The 20972-nt window shown below is 40.0% G+C and overlaps 1 protein-coding gene across 3 annotated transcripts in view; it reads left to right on the top strand.

The window, feature by feature from the left end:
• Nucleotides 1-20972, top strand: part of DOCK4 (dedicator of cytokinesis 4) — a 364936-nt gene that overhangs the window by 306524 nt on the left and 37440 nt on the right. For 2 of the 3 annotated variants that reach the window (XM_088797651.1, XM_088797653.1), the window contains exons 31-36: nt 4265-4413; nt 6148-6233; nt 11084-11110; nt 11255-11350; nt 12160-12220; nt 17149-17242. In XM_088797651.1, coding sequence (XP_088653777.1) covers nt 4265-4413; nt 6148-6233; nt 11084-11110; nt 11255-11350; nt 12160-12220; nt 17149-17242 — 513 coding nt within the window. The remainder of the gene's footprint in view (nt 1-4264; nt 4414-6147; nt 6234-11083; nt 11111-11254; nt 11351-12159; nt 12221-17148; nt 17243-20972) is intronic. The other variant, XM_088797652.1, reaches the window with a different exon arrangement.

Genomic DNA, 20972 nt, shown 5'->3' on the forward strand with positions numbered 1-20972 from the left:
CAAATCCACCATGTTTTAGCAAAGCAAGTAAACTTTATGATTTCGTAAATCAAGGTCCTCAATAGTTTTTCGTAGAAACAAAATACACTAAGTTTTAGAAAACAAGTTGAGGAGAGGAAATGCCCAAAGTCACTAAATACACTTTTTGCCATTTGCAACTCTCCAGTTGGTCTATTTGGAAACACACATTTTACTGGACAACATTTTTAAGTCAGATTTTGGTCACTGGTATTTACTTCAGAAGTGTGGGAATTCTTCCATATGCTAGAAATAAGTAGATTTTTGCATTCTGCTGGGGACTAGGAGAAAAGGGCACCTGTAATTTAGTGATTGGTCTCCTTTTAAACATACAACTGTAGGATTTTCACATCTGATTATTATATCTCCCAGATTTACCAGTGAGCAATGGATCAGATGGTAATTTTATTTATAAGTTTTGAGACAGCGTCACACTGTTTTCCACAGCCCCTGTACCATCTCCCGTTCCCATGAACAGTGCACAGTTTTCCACTCTCTCCACAGCCTTGCCAACACTTGCTATTTTCTGTGTGTGGTTTTTTGGTTTGTTTGTGCATAGTGGTCACTTGCATGGGTGTGAGGTGGTATCTCCTGGTGGTTTTTATAAAATAATTCATTTTTGAAGAGTAAAGACCAACTAGTGACACATGAACACCTTTTCTTAAATGTTACTCCTCAGTATTTTCATTTTCTAAGTTGAAGGACTAAAAATGTTCTGTCAAGAGAGGGTATCAGGCATGAATGTCCCCCAAAAAACATTTATACGTTTGTACCTGTACTTGCGAGAATCATCTGCAAAGAAAGGAGCTTGTCCTCACTGTCATGGCCCACGTTTGGCTTTCATCGTTCTGCAAGGTTACGGTTTTCTTTCTATTTTTAGTGGAACTGACACTCTTGCTAAATATAAAATGGGCTCTTTCTTCTACATTTGCAAACACAGCATCTTGTAACTGCTGTAGAAAAATCAATACTTTCCTAACAGGCTTCTCTGTGTGCATAAATATAAAACCCCAACAGCCCAAGTAGCAGGTGCCCTAAATACTTCAAAACACAACCATGTGGCTGGCAATTTGAGATGGAGGGAATAGACTAAATCTGCAACTGAAGGAGAAATCATTTCAGTGAAGTTTATTTTGCTGTGGCCGTACATGGTTTGCTCAAGATTTTGCTTTGCTGGTGGGGTAGGAATGACATTTTCTGTGGAGGAGAGCTTGTACAGGTTTGCAGAGTCTGTGTTCCCAAGGTGTGCTTTCAGCAAAGAAGGCTACACTCATGCACTCGTGCACCAGGGGTTAAGTGTAGGTGTGGCTTCTCCACTGTCAGTAGAAAAAAGGCTCCAAAAGATAGCGTACGGACTTTGGATGGTGATGGAAGGAAACCAACTATAAATGGCATGTTTTAAGATGGTGGGAATTTTTCATATAAGCTGGGTTTCGGATTAATTTAAGGAATTGTCGTCTGCCTTTGTTAAGTGTGGTAAAGGCATTGCGATTCTGAATTGATAAAAATGTCCTGCCTGTGAAAGATGCTTACCGATGTATGTACACGTAGAAGAACACGATGTCTCAGACTTGGCTTAAAATATCCTCGGGGGGAAAATACTTGGGGTGATCGGTGAAACAGGATTGGCAGCAAATGTTGATATTTATTGAAGCTAGAGGATGGGTGTGTGGGGATTTGGTTTACTATTCTTTGTTATTTTGTGTACATTTGAGATTTTTCATAGTAAAAACATTCTACAACGTGGCAGATCAGGTTGTAAAATGTCTATTCACAGAAGCTATTTTTGACAAAGAGACTCAAAAATACTCAAGCAAAGGGTTGTAAATAAAATCAGCACATGCTGACGGTGTTCATTGGAGAGGCCAAAGGGTGCCAGGCTCAGGGAAGATTCAAAATGGAGGTCATCATGTAAGGACTCTGCATTTCATTCCACCACCACAGCCATAGGAGAACCCTCGGGGCTGGCAGGAGATTCCATTTTGTTTTGTCTTTCCTGCCTCTCCCATCTCCCCTCCCCCCTACACACACACCCAAAAGCTGTGCAAAGGTTTGGTGTCTTATATAGTGTCAAGACCGCAAGAGGCCCTCCCAGTTTTCAGTCAAATGCCAAGACGGCCTTTGTCCTCCATACATGGTTCCTGCAGTCCGTGGCTCGGGGTAGCACAGCATCTGTGATTAGACTCCGAACCCCTGCAGCCATCTCCTGGGGCAGGGTCATGGAGGAGGTGTCAGGACTTGCCAGCCTTTGTCTCTGTTGGAATCTCTTTCCCTCTCCTTCTCTTTCTTCCCCTCACTTTTCAGGACAGCTGGAAAAAGCATTGAGTGGGATTTGGCTTTTACAGATGACAGTAAGAGTGATTGAGTTCAGGTTGCTTCTACTTTCTGCTCTGACAAAAATAACTGAGCAAAGGAATTGCAAATGTTACCTGCTTAAAATCTGTATGTTGGGAAGATGGGGGAAATACAGGGAGAAGAACTGTGAATTGATGTTTCTGTATAGTCTGCCACAGTGAGTTTGTTGCTCTTGAAAGTATTCATTCTTTTGGAGGAAAAAATAAAAAAAAGTTGTATTAATAAGGACGTTTCTTTTGATGAATAAGAAGGAGGTGTTCTTGTGATGAGGAAAACTGAGCAGTCCCTTGGGAAAGGTAAAATATTACCTGGGTGAAAAATAAAGGTAGGAAGCCAAAGGAATTACAAGCCAGTTTCTTCCTCACATGTGATGGGCATGGATAAGTAAGTAATTTAGACACGGGAGAAACAGTTAATTTTGATGAAACCTCAGAGAGAGGGGAAAGGATTGTGTGACCTCAGTGATGTAAAGTAAAAGGACTTTGAGATAGGCAGAGCCCTGCTAATGCCTCCATAGAGTTGAGAAAAAGGGGTGGGGGCCACATTCCAATGATGGTGGAAATCGCCCAAGGCACTTCCAGTCACAAAAACTGGTAACTTCCCAAACACCCACTGGGACTTGCCCATCTCTGAGCTCATCCATCATTTTTTCCCTTTCCAAATTGTTTCTTTCATATTCTCTTTCTTCTAAAAACCCCTCTAAAGTCAATATAAATTTAAACTCTATGTTTGCACCCTGGATTTATTATATATGTCCAAACCTGTGGCCACTGTAATGGCTTCTGGTACAGAAACCAAAATAAAACAAATTAATGGGAAGGTAGGGAAATCCAAAATTAGCAAGTAACTCTGAACAATATAATTTTATGTGTATTCGACACTTATGACAAAAGATCAAAGGTAGAAAAGAAAAATAAGGGGAAATTATCCTCTTTCATGAAGCGTGTTCCCTTCTGCTCAGCTCCCCAACTTGTTCCCCGGGTCTTAGACGGATGTTTCAGTATGACGCGCTTTCCGACATGATGCTGATGGCGAGCTCTTGAGAAATCGTGCACATTCCATAGCACACAGTTTCCTTGTTATAAAAGTAGAAACTCTCAGAGATGTAACAGGTAATCAGGGCAATGGACTGAGCTCAACACTCATCTGCTAGATGAGATCACCTATGTTCCCCCCGACCCTCCACCTTCCTTTCCTGTGAGTTATTAACACCATACCTTTGAGCACTTGCTAATATACCATTTTGAGTTCACTATCGTTACATCGTAGTCTTTTCAGAAAATTGTTATATTCTTTTATTTTTTTTGCACTACCATTTAGATTTTGATTTTGGTTGTATGTTTATTGTGTAAAATAAAACACAAGAACAATTATACAATACACATAGGAACCCCCTTTTTTATATATAAAAAAATCACCTGTAGTCTCACCACCTAGAGATAAGAGTAGGGGGCTGTCTTCTAGACTGTCCTACATTTTTTTAGATGAAAGATGTACGTACAGTTTTGTACCTTATTTTTCACTTAATTATATTGGAGAAGTTCACCTCCTTCAGCCTCATTTTTAATGACTGCATAAAACTTTTAATGTGTGAATATATAATAGTATGCATAACCAATTCCTGATGAGTTACATAATATTTAATTGTATCTTATGGCTTTCTTCATGTGAAAAAAATAAGTGCCTAGCTTTTTAATAAAAAATGATGGAGAAATATGAATCAACACACTGAAATTTACTGTTTACATATCTGCTTAGGGAAATTCTTTTCTTGCTTGGGGCGACAACTATAATTGAATATATAGCAATCGCTGAAACGACATTTTGTAATATCTTCTGAAATCTTATTAAGACTAAATATCCTGACATGCAACTATTCTATTCACTTTAGGAGAGCACAAACTTCATTTCATCCCTGCCCTGATTGGCCCCTTTCTAGAAGTGACTTTGATACCTCAGCCAGATCTCCGCAACGTCATGATTCCTATTTTTCATGACATGATGGATTGGGAGCAGAGGCGGAGTGGCAATTTTAAACAGGTAGGCGGGGTGCTCCGCAGAGCAGCTGAAAGAGTTTCAGTTCTCTTCACGCATCTCTGAGCTACCAGATTTGACTCTGAGATGGGAAATGAATACCGAACGAACTGTCAAGGGACCCAGATTCCAGCCTGGCTGGCCCACTCCCAGCCCTGTGGCCTTGCACGCCTCTCTAGTCCTATGTTCCTCCGAGTCTCTGGGAAACCTTGAAAAACCATTTCATTCCCTTTCAGCTCAAACCTTCTGTGACTTCCCGGGTCTGTGTTTAAGAACTGGCAGAGGCTCCATTTGTTCCCAGTTGGACACAACACAGGGGAATCAGAAGGTTAATGATTCTGAAAATCATTGAGCTCTCCGTGGTCTGCAGACTGTATTTGGTGAATGGCTTAGCTTTGAGCATTAGATGCACAGTGTGTTTTTATTGCTCTTTACTTGAAGCATTGAGAATTAATTTCAAGGGGAAAGCAGTGGAAATTCTTGCAAAGGAAATTCCGAGGAGATGAACCTATCATTTCTCATTGACATAGGTTCTTAATGGCTCTGCTCCAGTTATGGAAGGATAGCTGTTCTTATTACAAAACCAGATCTCCTAAGAAATCAGCCAGTTTCGCCATGCCACATCACGCAAGTTGCAGACACTAGGCCCGCTTTCTGTTCCCACAGTCACAGCACTCACCTGTGTGAAGGACTTGGCCTTCCTTTGTGCTTCTCCACATGAAGGCTTTCTCAAGTCTTAGCAATGACCACCAACTATACGAGCAAGCCGCGTGCACGCGTAGAACACTCTTGTTGCCAAAAGCATGGCATTTCACCTGTATCAATATCTACCTTTATTTTCAAGAAAGCTAATAGCTGAATGAAAGGCTATTTAAAAATTGTTGGGTGGGGGAGGGAATTTCCTTCTCTTTCGCCTTTATCCCCTTTCTGAGATTTGATTCAAAGGAATAATGGGACTAATGGAATAATGGGAATAATGGGGACTCCTTTGACAGAGTCCAATATCACCCTGAACCCCTGGTTACTGAGCTCCTTCTGGCCATGCTGAGGCTTTTCATTTTCTGTCTCTTCCACTGCCCCAACTGTGATTACCCGATACAAGTATTTCTGCCTTCCTGGTACTCAAGTCCTAAAGGATGCTGGAAAATATAAATGTTTTGACTACAGTTCTCAGGAAATACGTCTTTTCTCTCTCTTGCTGCTTATTGCTTACTTAGAGTATTTCTATGGATCTACCATCTGTACATGCATAGGGCCAGTTCTCAACTTCACAAAGATTTAGTGCAACCTCAAACTGCTTTGAGAAAGAAAATAGATATAAAACACACCAAAGATTGAAATGAGTGTGTGTGGCTATGTTAGTTTGCTGATAGTCCTATATATCTCTATATAATGATTTTTAGAAAAAAAAAGAAATTGGACTTGCCAGTTTTTACAGCTCCTAAAAAAAGAATTCAAACGTTTAAGCTGGGCTGCAAGCGTTTGTGTTTGAATCAACAAATAGATGTCTCTGGCAGCAGCCTGTGCTATCCTGCTGGGAGTTTGAAGTCAGGATGCCCCGCCTGAATTAGCCCCCTAGAATTCCAAGGGGGTGTCTACTACTAACCACAGCTGATAATGTCACTTTCACACACTTGACTGTGGCTTTTTCTCTTGCAGATGTAAATATGTTTCAGTTTGCCTAGAAATGCTACTTGCGAGGAAGGGGAGGAGAGAAAGTAATGTTTGGGTGTGTTTCAGGTGGAAGCCAAGCTGATTGACAAATTGGACAGCCTGATGTCAGAAGGTAAAGGTGATGAAACCTACCGTGAGCTCTTCAACAGTATGTGAGTAATATGTTTATCTCAGGTTGATTCTCTCCAGGGGTTTTGGTGTCAGTGCTAGTAAGCAGCTGAGAGCTGCAATCCAGCTTAGGTCTCACCGGAGGGCTTTGTCTTTGTGGAGTGTGAAATAAAGGATAATTGCCTAACTCTGGCGAATGGATCTTCTATTGATATTAGACATGTTTTCTTATTTTAATCTCTGATTAGGACAGGTCAGATGTTCCGTAACAAATCTCACCGTTTTCATGCCTAATAACTTTAAAACCGGGCTGCAAGATAATGATTTTAAATAGGGTAAAGGTGGGGGGAGGGGGTGTGGAGAAGGGATGTTATCATTGCTGTGTTGTTATGCAGAGCTTTCCGAAGCAAGATATCCTTGGCTGATTTGCTGTTGGGAAAATTAACCTCGTTTGCATCTGCTCTTCAACACTTGATTTAATTCTACAATACTGATTGCACTCGGCATTATTAATTGCTTCCTAAATGTTTATTAGAATATAACCGAAGCAAATCATCCTGAGTCGAAGCTGTGATTGGGATTTGGCTGGAGGATAGAGAAGGAATGGAGTGTTGTAAGGGGACTTTGAGATTGTTCTTGTCAATAGGATGTGGTCCTACGGAGTCCCAGGATGAATTGCTTGTACTAGGGTATTCACCCACTGCGCGAGCTCGCCAGAGAGAATACCCAGGCATGATTTAGTGCTTTCAGATTTTCATTCTAGCACTTGTTTTCTCTACAGCTTTCTGTGCATCTTAGTCGCTTTCAAACCTACGATACTTGTAAAGTGTTTCTTTCTGAAAGTGTTTCTTGTTGCACTTGGAAAACGTTTGCAGTGCTTTCAGAAGTGCAAAAACAATTCAGCAACACATTTTTCTATAACAGAATATACTTTTACTTGTATTTATGCCCAGGTATCCCCTAAAACTAAATAGAACTAAATATTAATGCCTTAGGGCTGACAGCCAAATGCAAACTTCTATAATTCATTTTATGATCATAAATTTAGAGCAGTGGGTCTATGAATATGTGTAGGTTTGAAAAGTATTATTAGTGACTGATAGATTTCAACTTGCCTTATTCAAAATCATTCTTGAAGCTTTTAAGAAAATCGTACTGAAAGGACAAGCCAAAAAAGGGTATATAGATTTCTGGTGGGGGCGGTGGCCATGGTGGCCGTGGGTGATAACTTCTACTCTTTGTATGAATCCTGAACAATGGCACCATTTCTTCTGATACTGTAATTAAACTGGAACTTGAAATCATTATTCACCAAGCCCTCATTCGTTCCCGTGTACAAAGCATCTGTCTTTCAAGACAGCTGGAGTTTAGCAAGAATTCTGATTAAAACCTCATCCGATACAATAAATTGCTTTTGAAAACTGCTCTCACTTCAGTTACTAGTCCTTGGTTTGAACAAAGAACTCAGATGAGAAAGCACTCAGTGAAATGAGTCTCTTGAGATGTGTGGTTAATTTTTATAATAAATTCCCAAGATTAATAAATACATAGCTCCATAGTATCTCTTATCTACTTTAATGGAGGCCAATAGCATGCAATTTGGATTGCTTGTGTATAAATAGGCCTTTGAAATAGCACATGTACCTTGGCATTAAAATCAAACCAACAATTAAAATATTAAGCATCTGTAATTAGAACTATTTTAAGGTGCCTGATTCATTCAGTGGAGATTTTTATTCCTTTGTTGATATTTAGCATATTACTAGAAATGTGACTATAAATATTTTTCTTTCATGCTTTTATGATCAACATATTAGGAATAAATGAAATCTAAAGCAATAATTATATACCATTACGACCTGGGCTCAGAGGAGAAAATGAAAATCTATCACTACGTTACAGGAAACAATCACGTGCTTTTTGACCATAGAAATCACAATGAATGTGTATAGTCGCAGTGAGTCACTGCACACCTTATGAATTAGGAACACGTGTTGTTATGGTACAGATTCTCATTTGTTCTCTGTAATTCGTGTCTAAAACTTCTTAACATTTGTTCAAAGGCTGGAAGCAGCGCAGGGCTTCCTGAAAATGTAAGACTTGCCCAAATGGCCTTAGAATGAGACTTTCCATTTGTGTGGTAACTTCCTTCCTAAGAACTCAACTCATCTTCCTCTGATCCCGACATTGTCTTTATTTTCCCCACACTATGTCTTTTTTAAATAAGTAGGGGTCTGGATTTAGTATTATTTTGATAATGCTGCAATTGTGGCTCATAGATCCCACACGATATATCGGAATAGAGTTCCAGAACTAAATTCTGCTTCCCTGCTCCACTCGTGTGTTCCTTTGGCTTTATATATGAGTCCCTCCTTGTGCCAGGCACCCTCCTAGGGCGGGGGAGGCAGCAGGGACTGTGCCCTTGGAGGGCACAGCAGGGGCACCGCCCACCTTGGAGCTTCTAAAGGGGCTTTCCGGAAGAAGAAACATCCATCTCAACTTTTCCCTGGTCCTTGGCTCTGGGTTGTCATGTGCCGCTCTGAGTAATTCATCAAGACTCCGTGTCAGTTTGCAGACCTTCCTTTGGCAACGACACATGTTATTTTGGAGACAGAGGGCTAGCTCTGTAACATATACGTTAGGTATCGAACACTTTTCTTTGGATGAAGAGGACAGGGCACAGACACAGTTGTTATTTATGTAAGAGTGACGGCCTCCACACAGGCCTGTTATGATACAGAGAGGGGTATATGATGGGTCAAGTCCTACCCCATCAAAATCCTTTCATGGAGTCGGAGCCTTCAGGACCAGGGTTTATCCCGCTGCCCGATGTCAGGACCTGTGTATTAGCGATAAGCAATCACCTTGCACTGTTATCAGATGAGTCTCCTGTGTACTCAACACGAGCACATGGCGTGATAATAAGACCAAGTGAAAATACCCCGTCTCACCCAAGTTATCTAGGAAGATTCTTCTCCTCATGAGGACAGTCTCCCCTTCTGCATTTGTATCAGGTAAACTGGGCAGGCAAGCTTCCCAACCTGGAGAACAAGCCTGGCAGTGAACGCAGATACGAAACTGGCTTCTAGGGTTGGTCCCCACATGGGGCTGTTGAGCTCGTCAGGGATGCAGGCTCTGCCTCTTTGCCTCTTCTTCCTGGACGGTTATGGAGCCCCGATTTCCTCCCGCACCAGCAGGCTGTGCGCACACGGTGATGGAACGCCGTTTTCCATCACCTCTACCAAGAAGGTAGAGATTTTCACTCTCTACCTTCTTGGCAAATGAAATCAATAATACCACTATTGTTAAAGTTTGTTTTTATAATGATCACTTCACTTCAGTTCCGTGTTTTTCAGCCTCTGAAATAGGTGTGGGCTGTCAGTTGGGGAGGTGTCTACATCATCCTGCCTTGCTTTGGCAGGCAGGTTTTCATTTGAGCACTTGGTTCAATACCAGTTTGGCGTTTAAGCTTGAAACAGGTGCTGTTGAGAGGTTTTTGATTTTTGGTAAACACCTTTTAGACAAACTACCGTGTTTCCCCGAAAATAAGACCTAGCGAGACAATCAGCTCTAATCATCTTTTAGAGCAAAAATTATAGTAAAATAAGACCGGGTCTAATTTAATATAATATATAATATAATATAATATAATATAATATAATATAATATAATATAATATAATATAATATAATATAATACCCAGTCTTATATTAATTTTTGCTCCAAAAGACGCAATAGAGCTGATGGTCCAACTAGGTCTTATTTTTGGGGAAACAGGGTAGAGGACCTTTGGTTAGGGCAAGCTACGTCCTTTTATATGCTACACAGTTCCCACCACCCCTCTTACTCTAGGAATTAGTTCAGAATAAACCAGAAGAACAATGATTGGGGATGATGCATGGGCAGCATGTGAGGAGGTAAGACAGAAGTCTGGGCCCTGGAACGCCAGCAGCAAGAAGTGGGGAGAGGGGAGGAAAATGGGGAGAGGACACAGCCGTGGACCCCAGAACAGCTTTGACAAAACAGTTTTTGGTTTTAATGTTTCTTCTTCCACTAAAGCACGAGACACGATAGGATTAGATTGTCCTCGTAAGAAATGGTTTGTATGTTATTTCCGATACCAAGATGAAAGACAAAGATGGTTTTAGACAGAAATGACGATCATTACATTCAGAGGGGTAGGGAGGCTCCCTCCTATTGTCCTGCTTATGTTCTAACTTTTATCATCTGGGGAAAGTTCAGCCATAGAGGCTTTGCTTTGCCAAGTGTGTGGTTAATTTGCCAAGCGGCGGGCATGAAAATAAGACGGAGCCTAATTGTTCCGCGTGTTATTATTTTCTGTTTACATAGTGCCTCTGCTCCAAGGTGCTTAAGATCAGGGGGGAATGTAGGAGGCAAGATGCGGTTCGGTGCTTGTCATCAATCCTCTGTAACCACCACATAGAAAACCCACTGTGATTAATAACAAAATGAATGAAACTGTTGAGTGAGTGCATGGATAGTACAATATGTATTGAGTGGGCAAATGTTAAGTGAAAGGAAAAAACGCAAGCGTCATCCCGTCTGTACAAGGATTTTCCTGTAGCAGTTGCATTGCAGCAAAATTGCTTGGATGAAGATGCATTCCACTGAGAGGTAGGAAAAGATTTTTGTGCGAATAACGCAAGGTCTGACTTAAAAGTAAACTTACAGGGGACTCTGTTTTCACTGTCCGCAGTGATATTTGATGTGGCAAGGCGCGAGCCTGTTAGTGCAAGAGAGAAGCTAGGAAAAAAATGTCTGTGAGCTGTGAGGTGCTTGTCTATTTTGAAAATATGATTATATGCATGTGTTCTTATTTTATAACTTGGATAATCTGAAAATCAATTTGCTTTGTCAATGCTTCCGGGATTAGAATTCCACTATTTGGTCCCTATCCTAGGTAAGACATTGTTTGCAAATTGTGCTACTTGTAAGATGTTGCAGTGGTTGCTAAGGCATTTAAGGTACTGATGAAAGTAAAATGGTTGTCATGGTGACTGATAAAAATAAATGTTGAAAATGCCCTGGGTTCTTTCTTTTCCAGTCTACTAAAGAAAATTGAGCGGGAAACATGGAGGGAAAGTGGCGTTTCATTAATCGCCACTGTAACGCGTCTAATGGAGAGGTTGTTAGATTACAGGTAAGCCGAGCCCCACGTTTCCAGAGATGCTGCGCTCCAGTTAGAAACTCAGAGTTAGAGTGCAATCGACATTGCCCTTGAGTTCATCACTCAAAAAATTGATAATCTGACTGTGGAACCTTATGCAGTGAGACAATGGTCTCTTAACTAGCTGGTTCAAGAGTGTTTATTAGGGTTTTTCCCCCTGTCTTTCCTGTTTTGTTTCACAGTTCTTTCAAAATCTTAGTGATTGGATCCCTTATTATAGGGATTTTTTTTTGAGGGGGGGTGTTTAGATTCACCTATTAGAACCAGTAAGTAGATCCATCAATTTTAGGGAGAAGACAGTGTAACGGAGAATTGTACGACCATGCTGCATTCATAGACATCATTTTTTCATCCTTAAATTATCTAACCTGTTACAACTGTTTGTCCCCCTTAAATGCATGCTGTTTTTGTTTCATTTTAAGCACAAAACCCTCCTTCTCATTGTGGATGGCCAGGCTTCCCAGCTCCTTCTCACCCACATCCGGAGGTGTATAATTGCACACCTTCCCTCCTCCTCTCCCTGCGCCCCCTGCTTTTTGAGAGGGAGAGCATCCACCTAGATGTGGAAAGCTCAGCAGGAACGGGGCTCAGGAGTCTGACACCCCCAGCTCCCCTGAGGCCGTGGAGCCTCGGGCACTGCCTCCAGTCCCCAGCTTTCATAGAATAGCAGCTTGCCTCTGGGGTCTGACAGCACTTCTTCCCCCCCCCCCCCCCACAAGAACATGCTGTGTTTGCCCCTAGGAAGGAAGTTCTGAGTTCTGACTATTGCTTTGTGTTTTTAGGGACTGCATGAAAATGGGAGAAGTAGACGGCAAAAAGATTGGCTGCACAGTTAGCCTTCTGGTTAGTAAATGATTCCTCTTTTCCTCCTTCCATCCTAACCTTTGTTTGTTTGTTTTTTGCAGAAGTACAATGTTTTGTGTGGTTTTAATCCACAATGTGTTTTTAATCTGGATGTTTCTTAGAAGAGTTTAGAAGTGTTTCTAAAAGAAGCAGAGTGAGCTCTCGGTTAAATTAAGTCTCAGAAAATTACCAACGCAGAGCAAGGCAGGATCCACCCACCCATGGCATTCTAGTAGCCCTGATGGCGACCGCTGAGGTCCCACAGTGGTGCCCTTCATTTTCCTGTTGCTTTATCAGCCTGGGGGCTTCTGTTGCTCTCCCAGGAAAAAGTACAATGTCCACCATAGAGGAACTCTTACTTCTGTGCAGACAGTTTCTTTCTGTCCTTCTTATATTCATTCTACATTTTCATAAATATTAGTGGTCTCTTCTTTGTTAAGCCAATGACAGTTTTCTGTTAAACACACTAATTTTCACTCTCTACCTTCTTGGCAAATGAAATCAATAATACCACTATTGTTAAAGTTTGGATTCTAAGTAGGATGGCCGTATAATTTATCACCCGAGGAGGACATGTTTGAGAGTAAAACTACATATTATGTAAGGATAACAGGCTAAACCACAACTGTCCTGGGAAAACTACGTCTGTATTGAAACGTCTCATAACTAACTATGACATTAAATGGTATTCCCACCACAAGGCAAAAGAATGATTGTACATTTTAGACATTCATTTTTCAGGTTTTAATACAGGGTAAGTTGATGCTTTTGATAATTTCCCCCAATCAGATTTGAGTATGGGAATATCTGACTGTTTCCATTTCTAAATGTGTGAGTACCATGGTTTCCTTGTCTTATTGTGCAGAATAGATGAAATCTCACCGTGCGTTCTAGTGCCTGTACAGATATCCTGCTGGTTTGACTTTCGCACGGGCTTCATTGTTCTGTGTCTGCCTGCCCCTTCCAATTGGGTTCTGATTCCGTCTTGTCCTAGGTCATTGGCTTCAGGCTTGTTTTGTTTTGTTTATGCCCCTCCCAGCCCCTCCTCAAAGCTCAGGACTTTCACTTTCTTTTCTTTTTTTTTTTTTTTTAAGTTTATTGGGGTGACAATTGTTAGTAAAGTTACATAGATTTCAGGTGTACAATTCTGTATTACATCATCTATAAATCCCTTGTGTGTTCACCACCCAGAGTCAGTTCTCCTTCCATCACCATATATTTGATCCCCCTTACCCTCATCTACCACCCCTTCCCCCTTACCCTCTGGTAACCACTAAACTATTGTCTGTGTCTATGAGTTTCTGTTTCTCATTTGTTTGTCTTGTTCTTTTGTTGTTTTTGGTTTATATACCACATATCAGTGAAATCATATGGTTCTCTGCTTTTTCTGTCTGACTTATTTCGCTTAGCATTATAATCTCAGGATCTATCCATGTTCTCACAAATGTTCCTATTTCATCTTTTCTTACCGCCGAATAGTATTCCATTGTGTATATATACCACAACTTCTTTATCCATTCATCTATCGAAGGACATTTTGGTTGTTTCCATGTCTTGGCCACTGTAAACAAAGCTGCAATGAACATTGGAGCACACGTGTCTTTATCTCTAAATGTTTTCAGATTTTTTGGGTAGATACTCAGGGGAGGGATCGCTGGGTCAGGACTTTTATTTTCTTATGACTGTCGTTTTACCCGTGTCCCTCCTTTATTTTCTTGCCCCACTTCTCTTCGTCTCTGAGTACATACCACACCCACCACTTCTGCCTCATTTCGAATTTAATGGTTACATCTCCACTTCTAACAGAATTCACTAAAAATAGTCAGACCTGAGCATCCTCTGTCACATCTGGTGACTCACTTTCTTCTGTAAGTTTTGTCATCAGTTACCGTGGGCAGTAAGGCCCATCCCTTGGGCCAAACTCACTGCATCAGCTTCTGTACCTTTCCTCTTAGCCCTCGTTTCTAGCTTTCTACACAGGCATTCTTGCGTTTAAATCTCCTGTGTTTCCCCAGTTTTATGGCTAGCTTTTCACCGCAGTGAATATTCTTAGCCTAAGCTTGTACGTCCATTTTGGGGGAGAAAAACCAAGTTCTCTGTAAGCTTTAGATCTTCTCAGTTTCTCTCCTTCTTCCTGGCTCTGGGCAAAAAATCTCATAAGTCACCTCAAAGGGAAGCCCTTACGCTTTTCCAAAAGAATATTTGTTCTACTGTCTCCGTCCTCTTTCACAGTGCCTTCCATTTGAGGTAAACAAATAAATGGAGACCCGAAGTTCACTTCCTCAATTGGGAAACCAGAAGAGATCATTTTCTCCGATGAAGGAGTTATTCCTCTGTCCTAAGTGTGTTTAGTCTCCCAGTGGGAATAAACCAGTGGCCCCTAGCATTCATCTGAAACGAATAACTTACCTGCTAGCTTTGCATGGACCGACAATAGTCCTTACAAAAAATGTTACGTTTGAAAGTTCTAATATCAACTAGCACAAGAATACTTATTATTAAAGGACCAAATGTATAACATTGGAGCTAATCTTTCCTGCTTCTATTCCATATGGAAAGTTCTGGATGCTTTCTAGCAGCAATATGGTTCTCTTCAACTACTCACTTCCTCTCAGAGATTTTTCTTAATGCTGGAAAGATAAATTCAGGATTCTCTTCAGGAGAGCTCTGGCTTTCTTTACAGGATCAGAGTTAAACTGTAGTGTAAAATTGGTAAAGATGCATAATCTTCGACATGACTAATGCTAGGAAATGTAATTATTGTTTTGTTCTTTGGGTCATAAGTTTTGCCAGACATATGTGAAATATTCTCATCTGATGACAGGAGAGGTCTTTTCTTTCTTTCTTTCTTTTTCTTTTTTTTTAAAAGAACTATTCATTTGCAGAGTGAACGCTTATTTTGTTCTCCAAGAAAGCTGCTTCTTACCAGAAAGCTATTAGAGCAAATCATCCTTTAATAATGTAAAAACCTGCTGTGGCATTGTTAGACTTGTGTTGATGGTACAACAATTCTTGCTAATTAAAATGATTTGGGTTATCATGAGAGCTGCGAATAGCATTATTTACTTAACTTTTTAAAGAATGCCGAGATCTACAGGACACAGGAGGAAAGACGGGAGTACCACAGTATAAATTTGAAAAAATATGTATTTTTTATACTCAACTAAATGTCAGTATCTCAAGGTGAGAAGAGTCCTCATGTTGAAGAATGGCCACCTGTCAGGTAGTATCCAGAAAGTGCATTGACAGAAGGTCCTCAGGCTTCAAGCTCAAGTACAATTTAAAGAGCCACACTGGTGACGTTAGTCTGTTACCAAAGTAGATGTGGCATTTAAAGGGATGTTATTCTTATGGTATATATATGTGGTGTATACAAGGTCTGATGATTACATTCGCGAACTTGTTGCATCAATGTTGCTAACTTTTTTTTATATCATTGGGATTATTCATTATGAATTTGTGCCAACTAGGCAAACAGTTAACCAAGTTTACTATTTGGAAGTGCTGAAAAGGCCGCGTGAAAAAGTTAGACGACCTGAAGTTTTCGCCAACAATTCCTGGCTCTTGCATCACGACAATGCACCAGCTCACACAACACTGTCTGTGAGGGAGTTTTTAGTCAGTAAACAAATAACTGTATTGGAACACCCTCCCTACTCACCTGACCTGGCCCCCAGTGACTTCTTTCTTTACCTGAAGATAAAGGAAATATTGAAAGGAAGACATTATGATGACATCCAGGATATCAAGGGTAATACGATGACAACTCTGATGGCCGTTCCAGAAAAAAAGTTCCAAAATTGCTTTGCAGGGTGGACTAGACACTGGGGTTGGTGCATAGCTTCCCAAGGGGAGTACTTCGAAAGTGACCATAGTGATATTCAGCAATGAGGTATGCAGCACTTTTTCTAGGATGAGTTCGTAGACTTAATTGTCAGACCTTGTATAGGAGATATATATATATATATATATATATATATATATATATATATATATATATATATATATATATACACATACACACACACGCACACATATATATGGTATGTATTATATATATATGGTATATATACATACCATATTAACATACCTTCAAAGCCAACATAATGACATAATGTTTTCTGGTAACTCCAGTTAAGTTTTTGATAACTAATATTAAAATATTTTAGTGAAGTTTAGTAAGGTCAAGATATATTTTTTTGCAACTAAATAAAATATTTTCAATAAGCATGCCTCTATAATAATTTGAAACAAAATCTCTTATTAATCCCTTTATGTTTTGGAGATAAACTAGAAGCATTTCAATTCTAGCACAAGTAACAAACTCCAAATTACACCCTCACAATAAAGAGCTTTTTCATTTACCCTCTTTCACATGATTCTTCACGGGGAGAAATGCCTTTACATTGTTTTTACTCATCCTTACATGTATACCTTAGAGATTTTTTTTTCTAGAGCAAAAATGTGTTTGAAAGTTGAAATTAAAGAAACCATCCTTTAAAAAAAAAATTCAAAATAATTAATTAACTTTAAAAAATAAAACTATCCTTTGAATATCGCTGATTAAATTTAATGAATGGGTTAATCTGTTACATATTTTACTGCTTTTTAGTTGAGTAGGCTGATTGCCCATTGGCAGTTAAACTAACAAAAAATAATAGACAGTTACAAAAGAAATGTGAATCAGTGGTAATAATACCCCACAAAAGTCTCTAGCATATCCAATCATTTCTAGGTCATATTTAACATAGATAGTGTTGAATTAAAACCATGTCACTGGGCCTCCTTACTGAATGTTTTTAAAGACGTTTCCATGAAAAAATGCATCAGTTCTCTTGGTTTAAGTTGTGAAACTTCAGCAGAATAAATGGCGGATGTCTGCAGCCCTGACTGTTGAGAAACTCTCACACTTCTGCTTGTTTTTACAGAACTTCTATAAGACTGAATTGAACAAGGAAGAGATGTACATACGCTACATTCACAAACTCTATGACCTGCATCTCAAAGCACAGAACTTCACAGGTAATTCTGTCTTCTGGCGCAGGATGGCAGAAGTGGGCTGGACACCGGTTCTTAAACGCGATAAGTCCTCTCCTTTTTATAATTAGGGCCGAGCACTCTGGCATTTCTAGTAAAAGTGAAATGTGTTTTTATGTAATCGGTCTGTCTTTTTGTTGTTTTCTGTTTCCCAACCTTCATATCAGATAAAAAAAGAAATTTATTTTTAATTGAATTTCTTTATGTTTCTATGTATTTCATTTATTTATATATTTATATCTGTGTGTGTAGTGTTTTCGAGGTGGCTTTTCTGGGGTTACAAAATACATACCTAACTTTACTTAAAGTGAATATTTTACTACTTTAAGTTAAATGTGGGAACTTTACAATCATAGAGGTCTCTTTATACTCCCCACTTTGTGTCATATGCACTACATCTACATACATTGAAAACCCCATCAGATAATATCATAATTGTGGCTTTCAACAGTCGCACCTATTTGAAAGAACTTAGAATAAAAATAGTCTATTATATTTACTCAGATATTTATCCCTTTTGATACTTTTTCCTCATTCATGAAGTTCCCAGTTTCCCTCTGATATCATTTTCGTTCAACCTAAAGAACTTGTTTTAGTATTTCTTTTAAAGCAGACCTAGTGGTGAAGAATTATCTTTTGTTTGTTATTTTTTCATTTGAGACTGTCTTTATTTTGCTTTCATCCCTAAAGGATATGTTTGCTGGATATAGAATTGTATGTGGACAATTCTTTTGTTTCTGTACTTTTAAAATGTTGTTCTGTCTTCTGGCCTTTTAATGAGTAATCTGGGTCATTTAAATTGATCACATGTATGTAACATGTGGTTTTCTCTGGTATTTTCAAGATGTTATTTTTGTTTTTCAGCAGTTTGATTATAATATCTATGGACATGGTTTTCTTTAAGTTTATCCTGTTTGGGTTGGCTGAGCTTCTTGAATCAAGAAACTTCTTTACCAAATTTGGGAAATTTTCAGGGATTTTTTCCTTAAATATGTTTTCTGCACCAATCTTTCCCCTCTCTTTTGGGACTTCAATGACATGACTATTCGACTTTTTAGTATTGTTCCATAAGTTCCTGGGGCTCTGTCCATTTTCCCCCCATTATTTCTTCTCTCTGTTGTTCAGATTAGATGATTTCTGTTGATCCACTTTCAAGTCCTTTAACTGTCCTCTGTCCTTGCCATTTAGCTGTTGAACCCTTTCAGTGAAATTTTTATTTTTGTTATTATTTAGTTCTAAAATTTTCATTTGGCTATTTTATTTTTTTTAATAGCTTCAATTTTTTTGCAGGAACTTCTGTCTTTCTGTTCAAGTGTTCACTTTGACTCCATGGGGCATGGTTATAATAGCTGCTTGAGGTAACTTGTCTGTAATTCCAACATCTGAATCATCTTGGGGTGGGCATCTGTTAATTGCCTTTCCCTTTGAGGCTTGTTTAGTCTTCCTGCTTCTTTGAATGTCAAGTACTTTTGAATTGTATCCTGGACATGTTGAATATTATGAGGCTCTGGATTCTGTTAAAATCCCGTGGAGAATGTTGACGTTGTTTATTTTAGTGGACAGTCAATCTAGTTAGTCTCAAAGCTCAAGCCCTGAACCACCTTCTGAAGGTTGTGATCCTAATGTTTGCAAAGGATTTCAAAGATCTTACGATACTTTTCTGTCTTTCCTGCATGTGTGTCACCCGGGGGGAGTCTGGGGCCTAGACAGGGATCTATATCACCGTTCATTTCTCAGAATCGTTTTATTGTTGAGTCTGATCTCTTCAACATATGTGCAGGTTGGGAGTGAGCCCAGGGCATCATCCACAGATTTTTAAAGCCCTGTCTCCATCATCCTTCTCTCGGTGATCCTCCTCACTCTTCAGATCTCCCACGGGCTTCTTTTTCTAGTACTCTGGCTTGATCAAAGCCCAAATACTCAAAGCCGAGGCTTGATTCTCTCCACACTATAGTGCACCGCTTTACAGCTGGCCCTCCTGGGGAACATGCAGTGAAAATAAAAAGGCTGTGGAAGCCGCTGCTGCCACTGTGATTGCCCCCACGTCACCACTGCAGTTTGTAATTTTGCACCTAGGATCAGAGTTCCTAGGCCAGAAAAGTCAAATATGCCCCATCCCACAGAAGGTCCTCTTCCCTATCCTCTGACTAGAGGAGCTCTTCTGGGAGTTTTTTCCTGCTATTCCCATTTGCAGTTCCAGGACACAGGGTAGTCTAAGCCAGGAGAGCCAAGAGGCAAAAACAATGCAAACAGAGACTGGCCACAGATGGTCAATCTTGCAGTAGGGATTTTCCTACTCTTCCTTACCCTTCAGAGTTGCCAGTGGCTGCTTTATGTGTTCTGTCTAGGGTTTCTCATTGCAATCAGAGGGAAAGATAGGGCGGGATGTGCTTCCTCCATTTTAACAGAGCCAGAGCCCTTCCACTGGATCGAGGTGGGAACTACAGATCTTGGTCTTTCACCACATGACCCTTCCAAGGAACCCCTGCATTGTGGCCACTCCCTCAGCTTTAAGAGACCAAAGGCGTCCTTTCTGAAATGAGTTGTTTTCCCAGAATTGAAGTATGCATGCCTCCAGCTGTAGTTCTCCTCCATCCATTAATAACATTAGGCTTACTCAGTCTGGAGATCTTGACATTGTCTCTGATATGTCTCTTCTTAACCTCCCTCAGGGAATCGTTTATGATATCCTGTTGATTTCGCTTCCTAAAAATCTCTCACCATCAAAGAAAAAATTTCCTTTCTTTGTTCCTTCTTTCTCTGCCTCAGTTGGGCCTTTATCATGTCCCACCTGGACAACATCTTACCTATCACCACAGCAGCAGTCAGCAAACTCAACCAGCAGACCAGCCATCTGATTGTGTAAAGAACATTTTACTAGAACTCAGCCAGAACCACTTATTTACATGTTGTCTGTGGCTGCTTTTGTGCTACAATGGCCGAACTGAGTCGTTACAACAAAGACCACATGGCCTGCAAGCCTAAATCATTTGCTGTCTGGCCTTTTAAGAAAATTTTGTCAGCCCCGTCTTCAGCTAGAACTCTGTTGTCAATTCAGGTGTTCTACAAAATAAAGTTTCTACTCTTTATTCAAAGCCCTTCATAACTGAGCCAGCACCTATCTATTCAGCCTCCTCTGACCATTTGTTCTGCATTCCTTCTCTTCCCTCAGGACCAGCTCCTTTATCATCTTTTCCATGAAGTCTTCACCTTGCTGGGGTTCTCTTCCTTCTCTTTCCCTCACCAACTCCGTGCTCCACCACCCAGCTTTCCTGGGCTGAGTGGATATTTCCAGTTCCTTTCCCATTGCAAGTTTTCAGATGTGCCTTAAAGCACTTACCATATTGTTTTTATTAACTGTATATAAGGTGTGTGTGTGTGTGTGTGTGTGTGTGTGTGTGTGTGTGTGTAGATGGGTAGGTAGATAGACTGACAGAGACGTCTCCTATTAAAGGGTGAATTCCTTGAGGACAGAGATGATGTTTTCTTCTTAGTCTTCTCAGTGCTTAGAATATTGCCTGGCAATATGAGATTTAAATAAATGCATCACTAACGAATGCAGTCAATTAAGTTTTAACACCTGGAGAGCAGACTTTTCTCCTTCAATACTGGTAATTCCTCCATCTCTAAGGAAGTCCCCATATCGCTTTGCATAGATGTGCTGATAGTTTTAAATAAATAGACTAAGATTTTTGAGATGATTATGTTGTCTGAG

This window comes from Rhinolophus sinicus, chromosome 4, assembly GCF_057876585.1.
Source record: "Rhinolophus sinicus isolate RSI-liver-muscle chromosome 4, RSI-T2T, whole genome shotgun sequence".
Lineage (NCBI taxonomy): Eukaryota > Metazoa > Chordata > Mammalia > Chiroptera > Rhinolophidae > Rhinolophus > Rhinolophus sinicus.